General features: G+C 52.5%; 1 protein-coding gene across 2 annotated transcripts in view; it reads left to right on the top strand.

The window, feature by feature from the left end:
- Positions 1–20,369, top strand: part of MYO5B (myosin VB) — a 339,094-nt gene that overhangs the window by 307,523 nt on the left and 11,202 nt on the right. Inside the window, exons 28-35 of one of the 2 annotated variants that reach the window (XM_047828137.1) lie at positions 2,392–2,631; positions 3,662–3,762; positions 10,041–10,118; positions 12,864–13,062; positions 13,222–13,315; positions 15,446–15,589; positions 17,647–17,798; positions 19,555–19,644. In XM_047828137.1, the coding sequence (XP_047684093.1) occupies positions 2,392–2,631; positions 3,662–3,762; positions 10,041–10,118; positions 12,864–13,062; positions 13,222–13,315; positions 15,446–15,589; positions 17,647–17,798; positions 19,555–19,644 (1,098 nt within the window). The remainder of the gene's footprint in view (positions 1–2,391; positions 2,632–3,661; positions 3,763–10,040; positions 10,119–12,863; positions 13,063–13,221; positions 13,316–15,445; positions 15,590–17,646; positions 17,799–19,554; positions 19,645–20,369) is intronic. The other variant, XM_047828138.1, reaches the window with a different exon arrangement.

Genomic DNA, 20,369 nt, shown 5'->3' with positions numbered 1-20,369 from the left:
GTCACAGAAGTGGGTGCTTTGTAAGGGTTTTCCTTTTTTGAGTTATTGATTTAGACTTATTTTCCACATGTGATATTTAAAGGTTTAAAACCCCGTGAGAAGGGGAGTGGGTGTGACAGATGTCTGTGGTGCATGCCGTTCCTCAGCTGCCTTCCCCAAGCAAGTGAACGGCAGGCTGTTTTAGAACTGGAAAAGATAAGGGGCATCTGGGTGGCTCCGTGGGTTAAGCATCCAATTTCGGCTGAGGTCATGATCTCGCTGTTCATGAGTTTGAGCCCCGCGTTGTGCTCTGTGCTGACAGCTCAGAGCCTGGAGCCTGCTTCGGATTCTGTGTCTCCCTCTTTGCCCCTCCCTGACTCATGCTCTGTCTCTGTCAAAAAACATAAACATTAAAAAAAAAAAAAAAAAAAGGTAAAGTGGGTCTAGCCCAGTGGGCCTCCAGGAGTGGTCCTGGGACCAGCATCATGGCAGGCATGCTAAAAATGCAGATTCTCAGCCTCCTCCCAGACCTGTATCACAAGCTCTGAGGTGGGGCCCAGCAGTCTGTTCTCAGCCACCCGCCTGGGGTTTCCATTGCCCACTCAAGTCTGAGAGCCACTCTTCTAGTCTATGGGCAAAGTCCTGCCTCCAGGACTCCCATCTTAAAGTCTGCTTAAAAACTCGCTCTGCGTTCGGCTCCTGGGGAAGATGCCCCACACTGTTCCTGCAGGCTACATCTCCACTGCTAGCTCAGGTCCTGGCTCAGGGCTCAATGAGCGCTTGTCCCAGACTCTTGAAACTCCATGACCATTCTGCTCTGTTAGGCCAGGATTCTGAGGCTACAAGACCTGGTTTTCCCTTCGTTGTCTCTGGTGAAACCTGACTTAATTTTTGCACTGTCTCAGAGGCTGGTGTCTGGGAGGACCAATGCTGGGGAGGCTGGTTGCATTTCTTCTCACTTAACAGACCCAGACGCTGAAGGAAACAATGAAAAATGGGGCTTTTAGGCAAAGCCCCGTCAGCCTGTATTTAATGGGCCCCTGCTGTGTGTCCAGCTGAATGCTTCCTGAAGGCACGAGGGAAGGAGCTGTCCTCTGCCCTCCCAAAGTGTAGACTCTGCCTGAGCAGATCGAAGCAGATCATGAGTCTGCACACCAGACTATTCAGCCCTCTTTTCCAACCCGATCCTTACCAAATCGGATTTGAAAAACCTGCCCACAAGTACATGGGTGAGATGAGCCTACTCTGGGAAGGACCCCTTGACAAGTAGTGATTTTTGCTGAAACAACCAGAATTTCAGAAGTTCCCGCTGATCCTTCTCTAACGCATAAAGGGACAGAAGCACACCATTTGGGTACTGGTCTCAAGGCTTAGGCATGCCCTCCCTGTGGGGGTGAGATGGGGCGGAAGGGTCCTTGGGCTGGTTGCACCTGGCAGAGATTGCTGGAGGAGGCTTGATATAATGTGGCCAGGCAAGGTGGGATCAGGTGTCCAGAATCGTGGGCTCTAGCCCTGGCAGAGGTTCCTAAACTCACTGTGAGTCTTCTCTGCTCGGTCCTTAGCTCCCTCATTCAGAAAATGAAAAGATTATTTAGATGGTCTCCTAGTTTTGTGGTCCTATGTCTCTGTAATAATTGTGCAACCAATCCCCACTTATCCACCATTTGGGGATTTGGGGGGAAATTTTGAATCCCATATATCCCAAGACCCTAAGAGTATTATATATGTGAGTACCAAACTTTCTATGGTCTGACTTTGTGAAATCCAAAGCTAAATATTACACCCAGAAAACTTAAAATACATTCTAAAGTTGTTTTGATGGCATTTTTGCACACAGGTAGCTTTTCTTCTGGCATTGACAGTTGGTGGCTTTCTGTGTGACCAAAAAACAAAAGTACGTTCCTAATATACTCTAAAACATTGGTCTGTGTGGTGCTCCTTGGAATAAGGGCATCGGGTAGGAAGGCTCTCTAGATAGCTAAGTTTGGGAAATCCTGGGATTTTTATGCTCTCTTGGAAAGTCACAAAGTACATCAATAAGTTTCTAGGAAGTCTAATGTTAAAAGCACATTGTTTAAAATTAACCTGGCATTTCCTCAAGGGTAGGTTTCATGGCCAGATACACTTAGAGGTAGGAACACTATTCTGTTTGGGGAATGCTGTCATAGAGGCCTCAGGTCAGATGCTTCACCCCAATAACTTAGGGTTGTGGGTTCAAATCCAAGCCCCAGTTTTAACTATTACTGAACTTTTCTCATGGGTTTTAGTGTTAAAACAAGAAGGTTGCTCCAAGCTTCATAGGAGGGACAGGGCAGGCTGATTCCGGAAGGTGGAGGAGGAAGTCCACATGGGGAGAGGAGACTGTTCTAGGTCCAGAAGGAGATGGAGTATGCTGCTCGGGCTGTCTTCCAGAGGCAAGAGCTAGAGTCGGAGAACAAGAAGCTGAAGAACGACCTGAACGAGCTGAGGAAAGCCGTGGCTGACCAAGCCACACAGGACAACTCCAGCCACAGCTCCCCCGACAGCTACAGCCTGCTGCTGAACCAGCTCAAGCTGGCCAACGAGGAGCTTGAGGTTCGCAAGGAGGAGGTGCTCATCCTGAGGACGCAGATTGTCAGCGCCGACCAGCGCCGACTCGCCGGCAAGAGCACGGTAACAAGATGGCAGCCCGGTTGGGCTTGCCAGGGGGCGACACTAGGTAATACGGACGGTGTTTTGCTTACGTAGCTTTACCCGTGAGCACTTTAAACCTAAAAAAATGCAGGCGCGCTGACTCTAGGGTCTCGTCTAAAGGGAAAGCAAGGTACTTGCTGCCTTCTCAGCATGACCTTTCACGGGAGACTTTGCTGGAAGTCTCTAGAATCTTCTGAAGTTACTCAATATGAACATGTTCAAAAAGAACAAGGCACAGAATTAGAAACAAGGGCAATGGCCTGAGCAGCCCCCTTGGCCTTGTTTTTCACCCCATGCTTTGTGTCTTGCTGTTTGATTCTGAGGTAGAGTAAGTCTTTTCCTCTAAGCCCACCCAGGGTGGCAAGTCCAGCTTAGCATTTGTTCCTAATGTTTTCACCTTCTGGGACAGAGGCCACCGGGAACAACTCTGGACATGGCCCTGGGATGACTTAGAGGGGGATAAGTAGGCAGTCATGAGTGTGGAGGACCAACACTGAGACAGATTTTCACCCTGTCCTTCGGATTTGGGGGGTGCTGGTCACCTCAGAGACACAGTCACTGCCATCCTCCCTCACAGTCCAGGTTCGGGGCTTTTGCAGCCAGGCCTTGTCATTCTGTGCCTTTGAAAGTACCATTCCTGCCTGGGTTTAACTGCTGTTATCCGAGGTCATCCTGAGCCTTTGTTTTTTTCCCCAAAAGCTTGTTTTTTTGGTTTTTTTTTTTCTTAATGTTTGTTTGTTTTTGAGAGAGAGAGAAGTGAGGGAGGGAGATGCAGAATGCAAGGCAGGCTCCAGGCTCTGAGTTGTCAGCACAGAGCCCAGTGAGGAGCTTGATCTCATGAGCTGTGAAATCATGACCTGAGCCAAAGTCAGATGCTCAACCAACTGAGCCACCCAGGCACCCCTCAAAAGCTTGTTTTTATGCCTCTGTATATACAAAGTCTCTAAAGTCATTTTGCAACAGTTGTTTATGTAACCAGAGTTATTTCTTTTAACCTGGGACCTTCTAGGAGCCGAACATTAATGCCAGAACAAGTTGGCCTAACAGTGAGAAGCATGTAGATCAGGAAGATGCCATCGAGGCCTATCATGGGGTCTGCCAGACAAACAGGTAAGTCCCCCCTCATGGTAACTAGAGGAGGCAATGGAAAAGGGTCTTGCCCAACCTGACATGTGATGGCTGTTTCTCAGACACTGCTCAGCATCAGGGTTTATGTATTATAGGAGGTAAACGAGAAGGAGCAGGCTCTGTGAATTCCACGCCCTTAGGAAACCACTTGTCAGCTTCAGCAAGACTCTGGTAACACAGCTGGGGCATCCAGAACCCAGATCTTATGAAGAGCTTTTGGAAAGGGAGCCTCCCTGGAAGTGTGGACAGGAGGAGCGAGAAGGACCGGCTGAGAGTAGCTTTTCCCTTAGAGGGAAGCCAGCACCAGATGAGCCCAACTAAGTCCTGGGAGGGGCTGCTGCTGCTCCAGTTCTTCGCTTTTTTATTGCTTTTTAGAGCATGTGTGTGTGGGGCGTGAAGAAGGGCAGAGGTAGAGAATCCCAAGCAGGCTCCATGCTGTTAGTACAGAGCCCAACGTGGGGCTTGATCCCATGACCTGCGATCATGACATGAGCTGCAATCAAGAGTCAGATGCTCAACCAACTAAGCACCCCGCCCCCACCGGGCACTCCTTTATCTTTGCTTTAATATTAGCTTTACTCAACCCAGCTGGTGGGCCCCAGTGCCTGTCATTTAAGAGATGGAACCCAAGCTAGGCACCCCAGAGGTTGGTGGAAGAACTTGACCACTATCATACTGGCTCAAATGAGTTTTCCCTGGACTTTAGTGAACAGACCTCTAGTCCCTCCTTAAGAATGGACTGCCCAGGGGCACCTGCGTGGCTCAGTCGGTTAAGCGTCTGACTTCAGCTTGGGTCATGATCTCGCAGTTTGTGGGTTCGAGCCCCGCTTCAGGCTGTGTGCTGACAGCTCAGAGCCTGGAGCCTGCTTCAGATTCTGTGTCTCCCTCACTCTCTGCCCTCCCCTGTTGTACTCTCTCTCAAAAAATAAACATTAAAAAAAAATTAAAAGATCTGCCCGGGTTATGGCCAGGGAGCCTGACTGAGGGAGGCAGCAGGGCCTGGATGAGACCCCAGGGCCTTATGGCAGAATGCTTGCACTCTGGAGTCCACTCGCCAACTACTTAGTAACTCCTTTATAACCACTCAGTGCCTCAGTCTCCTCCTCTGAACCGGGGACAGTCAAAGCAGTGTACTTCGCATGGAGATTGAGAAGGTCAGGTGAGTTAGTCCACGTCTTGTACTGAGAACACTTCCTGCCGTTATTACTGTCTTTGCCTCTTGGGGCCCCTGTGGGCACCTGTAAGAACAGAGCCAGCCTTTTCCCTGGCTACCTTTCTCTCTCGCCTCAACTCACCGACGTGATCAGTCACGAAGCGTTTGTACAGAATTGATGAAAACCGCAAGCACATCTAGAAACTGTCAGCAGGTGCCGCTAACTGCAACATGAAGTTGTCAGCAAGAATTGTCAGGGACTTGAAGACTTTAACGCTGTGATTTCCACGTCTTCTAAACTAGCCCATTTCTGCAGATAGGGAAACTGAGACCCAGAAGGGATGAGCTATTCTGGCAAGCAGCCAGCCTGAAACTGAGTCAAAGTACAATCCAGAAGGCCTGACTGCCAGGCCGGGCTGCTTCCCGCGCACTGTGTAGGTAATCAGAAGATGCAGGCATTCTAGCAAGACCCCCCAGAGGAAAGTAAATTTCCAGAGAGACGCGATTCTGGTCCCCAAAGGAGAGAGAACAGGAAATGAAGGTGACCCTCTCAGTGCTGAAACTGGAGTCCAGATTTAGTCATTCAGAATTATCTTGGGTGAAGAAATACACTGAATAAGAAAAAAGAGCACAGCTGATACTTGGAATTAAAAAAGGGGAGAGCAGGGAGGACAAGCTGGACCTTGACAGGCGAGGGAGTGCTTATCTTTCTGATCTTCTGCTATTGTCAACTCTCAGCTCCCTTTTTATTCACCTAAATGGTTGTCCGGGGATCCAGTCCCAGGGGCTGCTTCCTACCCTGGATTTGTCTTCCTTTGCAGCAGTAATAATGCTGGTGATAAAATAAAAATAGCTTTTCTTAGATGTTAAAATAATTCCATTCCCCAGTCAAGCCTAGGGTACAATAGGGAACTAATAGCCTGTGAAACCAGGTACAGGAAGGAGCCTTCGGAAGCCTGAAGAACCAGTTCCCCAGTGCCTGCCACACTTGTGCCTCACCCACACCGTGATCTCTGCAGTGAGAGAGGATGGCGGCAGGCAGGTGGACAGGGCAGGAGGATGCAGGCTGTGATTGCTGGAGCTCGGCAGCCAGGACATCGGTTACAAGGGCCACCCCTGGGATAAGAGTGCCCTGAAGGCCGAGCTGCGGTTCCTCTCCTGTGATTTCCCTCTGAGGGAGAGTGTTCTGGTTTGAACAGAAGTGGTATTACGCACGTGTGATTTGGGGTGGGAGGGATTGCAAAAGTCGATCCTCTCTCAAGGAAAAGCTTACAGTGCTGCACTGAATTTTGCTTAGGTTTCTGGAGGGATTCTAGACACTCTCCCATGCCCAGTCATCGCCTCTCTCAGAATCCACGGTCCTTCAATTTGGAATTTCTCTCCCTCGCTAACTTCCAGAGTTTATGGAGTTCTGTTTGATCGTTACCATTGTCTTTTCCTTTGTTTTCCAGTTTGGGAGGGAGGCCAGTTAGGAGGGTCGGCTCTGGGGGGAGACACAGGAATGTGGCTAGCTCTTCCACTTACAGAAAGTGCTCCCATTTTCACATTCTGGGAACTAAGAGAAACCAGCAACATTATTACCATTTTCTGTATGGCCATAGTCAAGTCAACCAGGCATGTGCTCAAGGTCGCGGAGCTAAGGAAGAGCAGGCATGTGTGGTGAGAGCTCAGGTCTGGGTCCAGCAATGGTGCTCCTTTGGCCACCAGCCATTTCTGCTCAAGTCTGTAGAACTCCAAAGGGAGACTTAGAGCGCATTGTTGGACCTTTGCTTGTGTCCCAGGAAACTGCAGCCCCACCTCCCAGCAGGTTCCAAGAAACAACAGGAGGCCCTTGGCACAAAAGGTAGCTTTGCCTGATGCCACCTGGGCTTGGACAGATAAACCTGGGGTTATTACTCACCCCCTAATGGGCCTGCTTGGGACACTGAAGATCCTGTTTAACCAGACAGGGGTGTGTGCGGACTCCTTAGGATGGGCTCGGAGTTTTCTGGCTCCTTTGGCCCTGAGCCCCAGCTGCTGTGGGATGTCTGGCTCAGAAGAGCAAAGGAGTAGGAAGAGCCTCATGCTCCCCAACTCCCTCCTCTCAAGTGCTCACTTTAACTGTTCCCGGCTAGAAACTCTCGGCTTCCTTCTGTGAGGTGATCATGCCCTCCTAAGGTTTCCCAGGATTCAGTGGGTCCCAAGCCATCAGCGTAATTCCTGTCTGCGGTAATTCAGTGGTATATTTGTCCACAGACAGTCTTATTCATGGCATTGGGGTTGCTGCCTCCCTTTCTCAGAGATTGCAGGGAATCTCCTGGGCAGTTGGGTAGAAAGTCTAGGTGTGAGCTACAGAAATAAGCATATCTGTGGAGCACCACGTGCTTTTTTCCGAAACCGAAAACTGACCATCATCATGCTCATAGGAACCTTGCCTGTTTCGACAGGGAGGCAGATCCTTGGGCCAGGACAGAGGGATTGCTGTTGGGTCATAGTCCTGATGTTCTCCACAGAGGGAAAGCAAATATTATCCTAGGCCTCTTCTGCCTGATATTTACAGTTAATAAGGTTATGTAATAAAAGATATAGAAGAAACCTCAGATTGGTGAGCTGAGCACTTTCATCGTAATAGGCACGGGACATGTAGGCAATGACCACAACATGCCCTTTGGGGTGCCGGTTCTCCAGTCTCCTGCAGTTGGAGACTGTACCTGCGGCTTATTCAAGCGCATCTGCAGCCTCTTTGGGAATGGAGCTCAGCACAGTCGTGTGTACCCAGGAGATTTTCCGTGAACGTTTGTTGATTTAATTGACGTAGGTACTTTACATTTAAAAAAAAAAAAATTCCTGTAAGCTGTCGTTTAGGGTTTTCCTTCTCATGCCAGCAGGTGACGCTCCCTCCCAGGCCTTTGGTCCTAATAGCACGCAGAGGGGAGGGAGAATCTCTCCAGAGGAATTGGTTCTCTTTCATCTAGCAACAAAGGCTGGACCTGGAGCTGGTTGACTGCTTTTTAATTTACTGGTTTGCCTGACTTCCTGAGCACGGTGGGATGACGGGGCCTCACAGTCTCCCCTTTTATCTTTGTGCATACTGCCTGGCGTGTTTCAGAATTAAGAATTCTGAGAGTGTCTCCCCCTGAGCAGGAATTCAATGCTCACTTCCTCACTGTGTAACTTGGCAACACACAGGCACCGGCAGAGGGTGAGCGGTGGCACTCAGTCTGCCATCGAGGGAACTATAGGAACGCGGTGACCCTCCAGGAGAGAGCCAGCAGCCCTCCTCGGGGCATGAGGGCCAGCCGGTGTGGCAGGGAAAGAGCCAGAGGCCAGGTGCCAGAGCCCGCCTGGGTTCTAGCCCAGGTGTCGGCGTCAGGCAAGTCCTCTCCATCTTGGGGTCTCTCCACACATGGCGAACAGGATGGTTGGAGCAAAATACCCTGCATTCCTATTCAGCAGCGATGCCTCCCCGCGGCTGCCTGTTGGGTTAAAGCCCTAGCTACTAAAAGGCCCTAGTTAAATGTGTTAATAGCTGAGAAGGGCAAAGGGGCTAAGCTGTCAGCTCCCCCTTGACGCGGCCCAGCTCACTTTTTGGGTTTGCTAGGATAAATGGAACACCCAGGCAGGGTAAGTGCTAAGCATGGGAGGGGACAGCAAAAAGTCTACAATAAAAGGCAGTCTCTGGGGAGGCCAGGCCTAGGTGACCGGTCTGGACATTTGAGGAGCCAGAGTCCCAAGTGGGAGAGGTCCCCAGTATATGCTTGTTGGCAGTAACCCCCACACTGCCCAGCCAGATGGAGCACAAGTTGTGACAGTAAAGGGTAGGCTTGGGGCACAGAAGCCAGAGTAGCACCAGAAGCAAGCTCACTGTGGTCTCTGCCTCCTGCCCTCTGCTTCAAGCTTTTCAGCGTAGGACCTGGTAGCCACGTGACCAGCTTTACCCAAGAAGCAGCTTATGTGAGTGGTGCAAAGCCCAGAGCTCCTCTCCACGAGGCTGAGCTCCTGGGAGGTAAAGTGGGCAGCTGCACCCCCTGGACCTCCCGCGAAACCCAGCGGGAGCGGTACTGTGGCTCCTGGGGACAACTGTTTCTCCCCTGTGAGGGAGGGGTTGCTGGTCCACGCACACCATCTGTAGCTCCTTTGCGATTCCTGCTAGGATCCAACCAGCAGGAGAATCCCTAGGAGCAGAGAGAGAGGGGCAGGTTCCCAGTGGGTATAGAGGAGGCTCACCTGCTGCCCTATCCCACTGGACTTTTCGTGTCTCCTGTGTACCCAGGGCTGTGAAGGTGGGGAGGTGCGTGGATGGGGGAGCACGGGACATGTGCCTGATCTCCTGGAGCTGCCCTTCCAGCATCGGGCAGACACTGGGCAACTGGGGAGGGCAACTGGCCTTCTGCATTCCAGGTTGGGTCAACAGGAGTAATGCACCCCAGTCTCCGGGCAGAACAGAGAATGTTCAGTTGACATCCTGCTTGGCACCGTTGTTATTAGTGGTTTCTTTCTGTCCGAGTGCACTGAGGGCTGGAGGTGAGATTAGCTAATGCTTTTTGTGTCCTTAGTGACAGAAGAAAGCAGCATTGAAAAGCAGACAGTAGGTAGCCATCTTCCTCATCATCACTGAGCCAGACGTCTGGGTACAGCCAGATGCAGCATCCCAGGAGCCCCTCTGCAGCCTCCACTGTGCATGGGGCCTCCTCTCCCTGCCCTGTTTGCATCTCTCCTGATTCTCCCTTTTCTTTTCTGAATCCTTCTGGTCAGAGGAGGGGTGGGGGCAAGGGTGGAGTGTGACAGCAAGGAAATGCCTCTGCCCAGCCTGCACCGCTGCGGGTTACAGAATTTACTGGGACAGGTGCAACCCTTTGCTCTCCTCTGCAACATGCTCCCCAGCCTCTCGTGATCCATGAGCCCCCATGAGCGTGCACGAACCCCCTTCTGAGACCCAGCCTGGGGGAGAGGTGATGTTCTTAGGTGCTCAGGTGCTGGTTATAAGAAAGAAAGACAAACTTGGGGGTTCTTGAGCTTTGCCTTGGTTTCCAAACCTTGGCTGAAATGGCCTTGCTTTCCTGGTCTGTCTGCCTCCCTGTCTCTTCCCTCTATATTGGATGCCCTCTTTTTTGTCCTTTATTTCTAGCAAGACTGAGGATTGGGGATATTTGAATGAAGATGGAGAGCTCGGCTTGGCCTACCAAGGCCTAAAGCAAGTTGCCAGGTCAAATATACACCTTTCTGCCTCTGCCTGCTTTGTCTGTTCCGCCTGCTCATGTCTACGCTTGACTGTTTCTCAGCTGGAGTGGAGGCAAGGGCACAACTCACAGGGGCCCCTCGGGTTACCTGGCTGGCGCTCTGTGTTCAGGCTATGTGGGTGAGATTGGAGAGGCTGTTTGGCGGGGTCCAGGCAGTAGCACCTGACGTCACGATAGAACCTTCCTTGGGGCAAGGACACTGATGCTTCAGTGGAAGATCCAGAACTTGAATCTGGTTCCACTTGACATCAGAATCTGAATCCATAAGCCATTGGTCTTTAGCTGTCGGTGACCAGTTCGGCAAGGGAGGTAAGACATGCGCGGAAACAGCAAAACGTGGTGGTCCTGGCCCTCCATCGGCTGCCAACGTGTGGCTCATTAGGACTGTGGCATACCTTTGTGCATTTGAGCGTCCCAGCAACAGATGGGGCGATGGTCTGCAGGCCTGTTTCCCAGAAAAGGAAACGGAGGTGGAGTGGGTGCTGGCCCAGCTCACTCACCCTGGTGATAGCAGAGTGGGGATGGAACCTGATGGCCTCACACACTATCTCCAAAGCTTTGCCTGCTGATGACCTCGTGGCGGTCCCATTACAACAAGAGCGTCTGTTCCTGGGAATAGAAAGTCCAGGTCAACTGGTTCTCGAGGCAGTGTGTCTCCAGTGGCCCCACTGCCTGGGAGTGAGGTGACCTCTGTCTCTTCCCTTGGTGGTCTAATGTGGATCAGAACAGTACCTGCCTCATGGAGTCGTTATAAGGAATAGGGTTAACACAGGTGAAGCATTTTGCATGTGCCTGGCATGTAGTAAGCACAGAATGAAAGCTGATGCTTCCGTTCTAATGGCCATTATTCAGTAAGTTCTGTCCCACCCAGAAGTTGAGTTTATTAGAGCAGGATCCTCTGTGTAAAACCAGGTGATTCCTTGTGGCTCTCTATCAGTAGATTGGGTGGTTTTTTTTAATAAGCACATGAATGCGTTCACAAAACTGAAAGTGCAGACCTATGCATCAGGATTCCTGGCTTCTAGAACCAGCTGTGTCACTGGCTGTGGCCTCAGATCTCTTGACCTCAGTTAGATGAGGTGTCTAGTCTGATGCTTGGGCAGGGATTCTCAGACCTTGCACAGAACCCTGGGCTAAGCCACCCAACTGCAGCCTGTGTGGAGGAGAAGAAAGACGGGAGTACAACCTCACAGCACAAATCAGGAGCTGATCCTTGGGGTGGAGTCCCTAGAACCTAGGTATTTCTATTCTGTCTCAGTAGGTTCATGACTTCCTGGTGATGCTTTTAGTGTATTGTAGCCAAGATTGGATATTCTCTAAATATTGTGTGTCCTCTAAAATGCTGATGTGATTATAGAACTGTGTTCCACAATCCACATGTCAGTAGCTCTTTCAGTTGGTGAGGCAGCCTGTGGTGAATGGGTGAATCAGTCATTTCTCCATCGTTTCTTCGTTTGTATGAGCATCGAGAAGCCCCTGTGATCCAGGCATTGCAACAGTGCCACTGTGGGGCCGACAGAGCTACAGAAGACCTGGGTGTGTCCGTGGGGGAGTTGACAGCCGACTTTCTCTCTCGCTCTCTCTCGTGCTCTCACTCTCTCGCTCTTTGGGAGACTTGCTCCCTCCTGTCTTGCAGCCAAACTAGCAGAACTGTAAAAAACAAGACTCTTTGCCTCCCTGCCTCCAGGGCAGCTGGGAGACTCTTACTGGTGTTTCTGGAGCACTTCCGGGTTCCTGACTCTGCTAAGCTCTGGTCACAATCTTTGCATCCCCGGAAAAGACCGGCGTGAATTTTCAACATATGGACCATGCCAGACTGCTTTTGATGTACCATTTGCCTAGAACCTCCTTCCTTTCTCTCATGTGATTGTTTACTGCCCTGGGTCTTGAATCCGAGAAGGTAGCACCTAGTTCATAGTAGTGCGCCCTGAGGAGAAGCCTGCCTAGGAAGCCTCTCTAGTCCCTTGCCTTCTCTTATGATGGAACAGGTGCCTCCCAGGATTGCCCAGGTAACTTTTAGACTGAGAGTCTTCTGAGACGTGTCTCCAACTTTCCCCAGATCTTCTCTAGGTCTTTCTGCTTCTGATCATGACACCAGCTGATCTTACACCTTCCCCCAAATGATTTGCAAATAGTCTTAATTTCTGTTTTGACTAGAGATAAAATGGTATATTTACAGCCACAGGGGGAGTGGGGTGGCGGTGAAGATAACAAGGAAGGGGGCTGATGTCTTGCCTTTCTAAAACTTCGCCGATCATCTAAAGAGGGAAATACACAGGTGATAGAATTAGTGCAGTCTACTAGGGTTTTGTCTTAACGAGGAGATTCTCATGCGCTTTGGGCAGATGTAGATAACGTTTGTGTAAATGATGCTGTAAGAAATTTATTTCTCCTGGTGACATTTTGACATGGAGACAATCTCTCAGTCCCAAACAGTAGACTGCACAGAGTGAGGAATAGGGGAGGGGGTGTCCTGAAAAAGACCGAAGACCAGGGGGGTGTGTGTGGCCCCGAGTTCCCATCCTCAGAGAGGACAGGCTGTCCCGCTTGCCAGTCTGTTCCCCTCAGCGTCCGCGTCCTTCCCCTGTTGGTTCGTGCACTTGCTGCTGCCGTGTGCTTAGCTGCTCCTCTGTTGTGTGTCCGTCTGTGGCCCCTCACGTAAGGCGCTGACCCGAGCCCCGTGGCCACCTGCCCTCCTCTCCCCGGTGCAGGTTGCTGGAGGCCCAGCTGCAGGCCCAGAGCCGCGAGCATGAGGAGGAGGTGGAGGGGCTCCGGGCCCAGGTGGAAGCCCTGAAGGAGGAACTGGACAAGCAGCAGCAGACCTTCTGCCAGACGCTGCTGCTCTCCCCAGAGGCCCAGGTGGAATTTGGCGTCCAGCAGGAGATATCCCGGCTCACCAATGAGAACCTGGTGAGTGAAGATGCCCAGCGGATCCTGCTCTGGGAAGAGATGGGGCCAGAGATGGCCTTTTGCCAGAAGGGCAAGGCTTGTGTCCTTGGGCTTGTCTCCAAGGGCTTCTGACCTGGCCAGGGCGGGTGGCCACCTCACACTGCTTCCTTTGGATTTTAGGACCTTAAAGAACTGGTAGAAAAGCTGGAAAAGAATGAGAGGAAGCTCAAGAAGCAGCTGAAGATTTACATGAAGAAAGTCCAGGACCTAGAAGGTAGGTGGGCACGGGCGTGAGTGCGTGTGATAAAGCACGTGTGTGCTCAGTCACGAGCGCGGGAAGGGAACTAACTGCTGCTTCCCTCTGCAGACTCATTCTGCTTTACCAGTTTCTTGGTGCCTCTGCCCAGAGCAGTCATGTGATAAAGAGCTGCCCACAAGCTCCAACGTTCTCTGTTGGCCAGAATCTGGACTAAGATCCATAAATCAGCAGGTGTTGGGGTGCTTATTCTGAACTCTGCACCAAGGCCGTGTCCTTGCCCTCAAAGGACTTAAAGCTGGATGCAAGACTTTTTGGTCGGGGCAGGGGGGAATGCTACATGACACACAGACCCACACCCCACTCCGTGGATGGGTAGTCAGGAAGGAGAGGGGTCAGTCCTATGATTAAATTTCCAAACTGGAATCTGGCCCAGAGAGGTCAGGCAGGTTTAAATTGCTCTTCCAGAAACATCCAGAATGTTCTCTTGCTCTGACTCCTTACTATAAATCGATCACTCTCCATACCTTGTCACATGCCACCTAGCATGGGATCCTCTCTTGGTGCCCTCACTGCTTGGGTTTCCCCGCCCCCCATCACCACCTGAATCCCTCCCCTCATCCCTTCACCCTCATCTCAAGAGCCACGTCCCCAGGGCTTGAGGGCTGTGTCTCACTGTCCTAATACCACGTGCCTCTGGGCACAGATGTCAGTTGTTTAATCACCTGTTCGTGTCCACCTGCTGCTCCGGAGGAAGCTGTAGGAAGCCAGGACTTATCCAATCGGCCCCTCTCCATCTTTGGATTTCTCGGTTCTCCTTGACTTCTCTTTCTCCTGGTCATGCAGGCTTCAGGTTTCTCCCTTTTGTTCAGTCTTGAAGACCTATCATCAACTCTCCCTGAATGCTTCTGTGCCCGCCCCTCTTCCCCTAGTCCCCCAGCGACGGTGGCAGCCTCCAGTTCCCCACTTGTGCCCCTGCTCCTGTGTATCCGGCCACCTCCTCTTTCCCCATGGAATGAACTGTGCCCTCTCTCCAGTCGCTCCAGCTCACCCCACACGGAGCCTCCCCTCCAGCACACCCCTGTCTCTCGGTGCTCACTCTGCCTGCTCGTCTCCTGTGCCTCTGGGAGCCTTGTGTGCCCCGGGGCCCGGTGGGTCAGCTCCTTCCCACCTGATTGTTCAGGTCTCCCCCGCTCCCCCTCAACCCTTCTCCTCCCTTGAGCTCCAGTAGTTGGTCTGTTCAGCTGCATCACCACAGTCTGCTCTCGGGGCTGGGCACCTGGCCGGGTTGTGTGGTAATGTGTGTTGCTACATAAACGTCCAGATGCATCTCCTTAGCTAGACTGGTAGATCCATGGTGGGATGCCCCATCATGTCTGCCCCCACACTTAGAACAGTGCCCCGTACGTAGGAGGCCCTCAGACACACCTGGGGAGACCCTGCAGGTGCCCATCACCTTGTCGCATAGTGTCAGGCCTCAGGAGGCCTGAGGGAGGTTTGACAAGCCTTTGTACCCCCAGCCATGCCAGCGAAAATGTCTCTTGTATCCTTTGCAACCTTCCATTGTTGCAAAGACCGAATGTAGCAGTCCTGCTCCTTGATCTGCATCTGGGGGCTACAGATGGTCTCTTACCTTCTTGTGCCACTGCCACCACCCTGCTCCCTGTCCACGGTCACAGGTGGTGCCCAGGCCTCGCACACGTGGGGCTGCACTGCAGCTGTCCTGACAGCTGCCCTGTGGCCACACTCAGGGAACTGGATAGGGTGGGCCTGGCCAGGGCCCATGACATCCTCCCAGACAGATGGCAGGCCCCGTTTCTCACAGCTGGGTGGGGGAAACCCGCTCCCTGGCAGGCTGGGGTGTGCAGCCTGTGCCTTCCGCGCTTCCCCGGTTTTCTCTGGTCTGCCTACCTAGTGGGATGTTTCCCCACCCTTGTCCTGCACGGACCCTGGTGCCTGGTGCTGAGCAACTTGGGTCACACTTGGAGTGTGGCCTGGGCTGAGGGACAGACCATGAGAGAGGTGGGGGAGCTCAGAACGCTGGGTCCCCAGACCCAGGCTCAAACGCCGCTGACCTAAGGCATCCCTGCCTCTTGAGCCTGCAGCCTGGAAGTGTCCCTTCACGCTCCCTGTCTCCTTCCTGCTCAGCTGCCCAGGCGCTGGCCCAGAGTGAGAGGAGACGCCATGAACTCAACAGGCAGGTCACTGTGCAGCGGAAGGAGAAGGACTTCCAGGGCATGCTGGAGTACCACAAGGAAGACGAGGCCCTTCTCATTCGGAACCTGGTGACAGGTCAGGACCGTCCGTGACATCTCACCCCACCCCCCCCTCCCCCCACTCCACTCCGCACTTTGCACCCCCCACCTCCCTCCCAGCCTCAGCCCTCCATCCCCCTCACCTCGCCCGCAGTCGGTTCCGGGCCTGGTTTGCCAGTCACATCGGCTCCCTCCCTTCTAGTCCTGCTCCATCCGGCTTCAATACAGCACCTGCCTGCAGCATGGCAGGAAGAGGCGTGGAGAAGAGAGTCCTGGATGAAAAAAAGAAGGACTCTCTGGTCGCCTGGTCCTCTGGACCCTGAGCCACAAGCTCCTTTCTCTGGAGCCTTGGGTTTTCTGTAAAATGGGGATGAGGCAACTGACCCCCACCTGCCCCCTGTTGTGAAACATAACGGGTGAAAGTCGGTGCTATAGCCACAAATCTTTCTCACACATGAGGGATTTGAAGAAGCAGCAGCTTCCGCAGGGTTGTTTGAAGTTAAAATAAGACCATATGTTATGTCAGAGAAACGTAAGTTTACCAGAGGTCCCACCCTGTCGGTGCCAGGCCGGGGCCGCAGAAGAATGGGGTGACTCCAGCCTAGCACACAGTTCGTTTCAGTATTTTTAGTAGTTGAGTAACCTTTTTTAAAAGTTAACTTCCGGGGCGCCGGTGTGGCTCAGTTGGTTAAGCGTCCGACTTCAGCTCAGGTCACGATCTCGCGGTCTGTGAGTTCGAGCCCCGCATCGGGCTCTGTGCTGATGGCTCAGAGCCTGGAGCCTGCTTCCGATTCTGTGTCTCCCTCTCTCTCTGCCCCTCCCCCGTTCATGCTCTGTCTCTCTCTGTCTCAAAAATAAATAAACGTTAAAAAAAAAAATTAAAAAAAAAGTTAACTTCCCCTACCGTTGTCCTACAATTTGACAGGAGTCCTCTCAAATTTCATTAAACAGGCTGCATCTTGTTCCAGTGCTGCTAGGGATGAGCTTCTGATCTGTGGTGAATGGAACTCAACGTTCACGACATTAGAGTAAAACCAGAATAACGGAGGCTGCGTGTGCCGGCCGGCAGGTGGCTCCTCCCTGACACCCGGGGTTAAGGCAGCCCCAGACAAGGCCATTTCCTGCCAAGCTGCCTACACACAGTCACCTTCCCTCCGCCATTCCGTCCCTCTTGTCATCCAGACGAGTGTCAAGCCTTGATTTGGCCTCCTCTGGGGTGTACCCAGCATTGGCTAGTTGTTGCTGTGGAGGATGGAGAAATGTAGAACCATCGTCCCTGCCCCCAAGATGCTAACATTCGGCTAGGCAGACCAAGAAACTCTATGGGAAACGGGACTCAAGTCACAATAGGACATTCCAAGACAGGACAAGCTGTTTGTATACTGCATGTGGGTCAGGCCATTAGGGGAGAGGCTGGTGAGACACCTGTCATATGGTGGCCCTCCGGGAGGTGCAGGCGTGGCTGTGGCCAGTCAGCAGCCTACTCAAGCTATTACCGGCTCTGAGAATGGGCAGCCACTGCCGGCTAAATAGTTTCCACACTGACAGCTGTGTGGACTAAAGGTCCCTGTGGCCTTCGCAGCCTCTGGCACATGGGCTCTGTCTTTGGGAACATGCAGTTTGCCAAGTTCTCCCGGGAATCCCTCTCACGAAAGAGCCGTTGTGCCTGTGACAGGCAGCATGGCCGTGGGCTCAGCGGCCCCACCCTGAGCTCTTGCTGGCTGGGGAGCAGGCTCCTGTCGGCCACTGGCCCCGGGCCCCTTCCTGTGGCCAAGGGCCATGGCCTCTATGGAAACTCAGGCAGCAAGCTACCTGTGGGTTTTTCCCTTCACCTTTTATGGGCGAGGCATTAGAAGCCTGTTTTAATGATATAGTCCAATTAGGCAGAAGTTTTTAACTAGTTTCTGAAACTGGTAGGGTCAGAAGGTGTTTGTGTATCCAGGGCAACTTCTCGCCTACTCCTCCCATGCCCCCACGAGAGGTTATTCTTAGAGGAGCGTCAGGAAAATGTTGAAGAGATTTGTATGTCAGACCGGGATTCTCCGAACCCAAGCATCTGCTGAAATCTGATTCTTGGCTGTTTGTTACCATCAGACCTGAAGCCGCAGGCGCTGGCGGGCACGGTGCCCTGTCTTCCTGCCTACATTCTCTACATGTGCATCAGGCACGCTGATTACGTCAACGACGACCTCAAGGTGCACTCCTTGCTGACCTCCACCATCAACGGCATTAAGAAAGTCCTGAAGGTGAGCGCCCCGTGGCGGAGGTGGTGGTTTGCAGTGGATTGAGGGAAACCCGCACTTCCCCGTAGCTTCCTCTGTCTGGGCTCTGCAGCAACAGGTTTTCCCCAGGCTCCAGCTCTGAAGGTAAATGATGTAAGCCCAGAAACAGCTTGCCGGTGGAACCAGGATGCCCAGGCAGTTTCTAGAAAAGGATGCCCAGGCTCAGAAATGGCAGGATGCCCAGAAATCCAGGGCACCCTGGTGCTTCCAAAAGACCAGAGATGCAAGGCGGGGATGTTCTGCCTTAGGGTGGGCTAACCCTGCCCTGGAGTGACATTCAGGAGCACAGCCTGCATACAGCCCTTCTCCCAGGCCTTTCCAAGGAGCTGGGTGCCTGCTGCCCAGGGTGATGGCACAGTGAAGGGTGCAGACATGCATCAGCTTGCAAAGTGAGGAGGCCTGGGCTGGGACAGGGCTGCCTCCAGGGCTCTGGGGCGGTTCAGCAACTCCACCTGAAGGCACAGGACTCCTCACCAATGTAGTGGTCGCCACTGCAGAGAGAGGCTGGCCTGCAGGCCGACCCCATGGAGGCTACGGTGAGCGGTGAGATTTTTAAGGGAGATCAGTCCTTGCTGGGAGGGATTTGTTCCTCCCCACAGGCCCAAGCCCCAGGCGGCATTGCTCTCGCTCTCACAGACCATCCTCCGTTCTCCTACACTCTCCCACTTCAGGATGCAAGCTATCCTCGAAAGCATGGAGTCCGGGCCCATTCTGAGATCTGCCAAGCTGCTGTCGCCTGCCCCCTTTTCCCTTCTGGGAGCACGCCGACACCAGCCTTTAACTCCTAGCTTCCTGCCCGCTTGGTCTCTGTCTCTGCACCACCTGCCCAGCCTTGGGCCCCACAGACCATCTTATCCACTCCTGCCTCTAAACAGACACGCTGGGGACTCAAGATTGGGGTCTCCTGCCTCAGCCTCTAAGGCAAGCGCCATGTAGGGGCTTGTGCAGTCTGGGTAAGCCATGGGCTGACTTCACAGGTCACTTCCTCAGGGAAACCTTTCCTAATGACCAGGCTCAGCCCCTAATATGCCAAGCCCTCCTCCCCCCCCCCCCCCCACCCCCGGTCACTTTCTGTTGAACTCTCTCATTTTATTGTCATCATAGCTCCTACCTTCAGACGTTTAAACAGTGACAACTTTACCTGACAAAATGAGCTCTGTGCGGTCATCAGCCTTGGGACAGAAACTGTCATAGCTCTTTGGGTTGTCAAACGGCCTTTTTCGTCAAAGTTATGGTTCATAGCCCTTTTCCAGAGAGTTGAAGCCATGGGACATCTGCCCTCTAGATAATAGGGTACCAGAGTATCTCACTGGCATGTTCCTTACATCCCTTAGGTGAGATCACTGATAGTTGAGGACGTGCCAGGGCCAGATGCCCAGTGGTTCATGTACAGCTGAGGGCAGCTAGCCTCATGCCTCATCTGCCACCTGGCTTTGTGCTCTTCAGCCATAGAGCCAGCCTAGCTTTGTGAGCATGCACAGCTGTGTGCCATGGACCAGGGAACCAGGAGAGAGGTCCATGGGACATCTCCAGTAGCGAAGGAATGGGAAGCACAGCCTCTTGACTGTGGATCTCATCTTCGTGACTGGTAGTTGCCTGCCTGTGACACCTACTTGGGGTGTGCTGAATGGTTGTGGAAACCTGGAAAGAGACACCAGGTGAGCCTTTAACCGGATGGGAGCCACTACGCATGACTAGGGATGTCTTTCTCTTTTCACAGAAGCACAATGATGACTTCGAGATGACATCATTCTGGTTATCCAATACCTGCCGCCTCCTTCATTGTTTGAAGCAGTATAGCGGGGATGAGGTGAGTGCTGAACCCAATCCCCTGGGGAGCACTTAGAAACCGTGAAAGTGCCTCAGATCCTCCTGTCAAATCCTCATTTCCTTGCATACAGCAATATGTGTTCTGCTTCAGAGCACCTCAGATCTCAGCCCAGAATGGGGGTTAGGGGTGTTGTGGAAGGTAAACCTGCTCTGTCCATATGTGGTTCTACCCAGAGGACAGCATGTAAAGTCTTGGGAGAACCGTCTGGGACTTCGGGCTGGAAGCAATCTTAAGCCGGCAACAGGATACCTGTCTCTAGGCGGCCTCCAGAGAGCACCTGAATCAAATAAGTAGAGTTGGTGGAGAAATGAGTTTATATGACCCATCTGAATGCTCCTGGGACTCTCCGGGGAAACGCTTGTGACCTTAAATTTCTGGAGCAGCCCCGGAAGAGCCCCAGTTCACTAAACACTGGAAGAAAGCCCATGTAGTTGTCTGATGTATGAGACTATCTCCCAAGCCAACCAATTAGTTTGTTCATTTTAAGGCAGACACAGAACAGAGGCACAACATAATCAATGTGCACATTGGTGTTAAGGCCCAGCTTTATTCTCCTAGCCAAATTTGATTCCTTGGCCTGCAGCCCAACTGACTACATTATTTTCATATTCTACTCTGAACCTTGAGGGCCCAGCTTCATCTAGAGCTCACTGTTCCCAACACTGGTCCCGAAAGAACTGCGCCCTACTCTGCGTTCAGCCCAG

This window comes from Prionailurus viverrinus, chromosome D3, assembly GCF_022837055.1.
Source record: "Prionailurus viverrinus isolate Anna chromosome D3, UM_Priviv_1.0, whole genome shotgun sequence".
Taxonomy (NCBI): Eukaryota; Metazoa; Chordata; class Mammalia; order Carnivora; family Felidae; genus Prionailurus; species Prionailurus viverrinus.
Note: the sequence above shows the minus strand (reverse complement) of the source record. Positions and strands in the feature narration are given on the sequence as shown.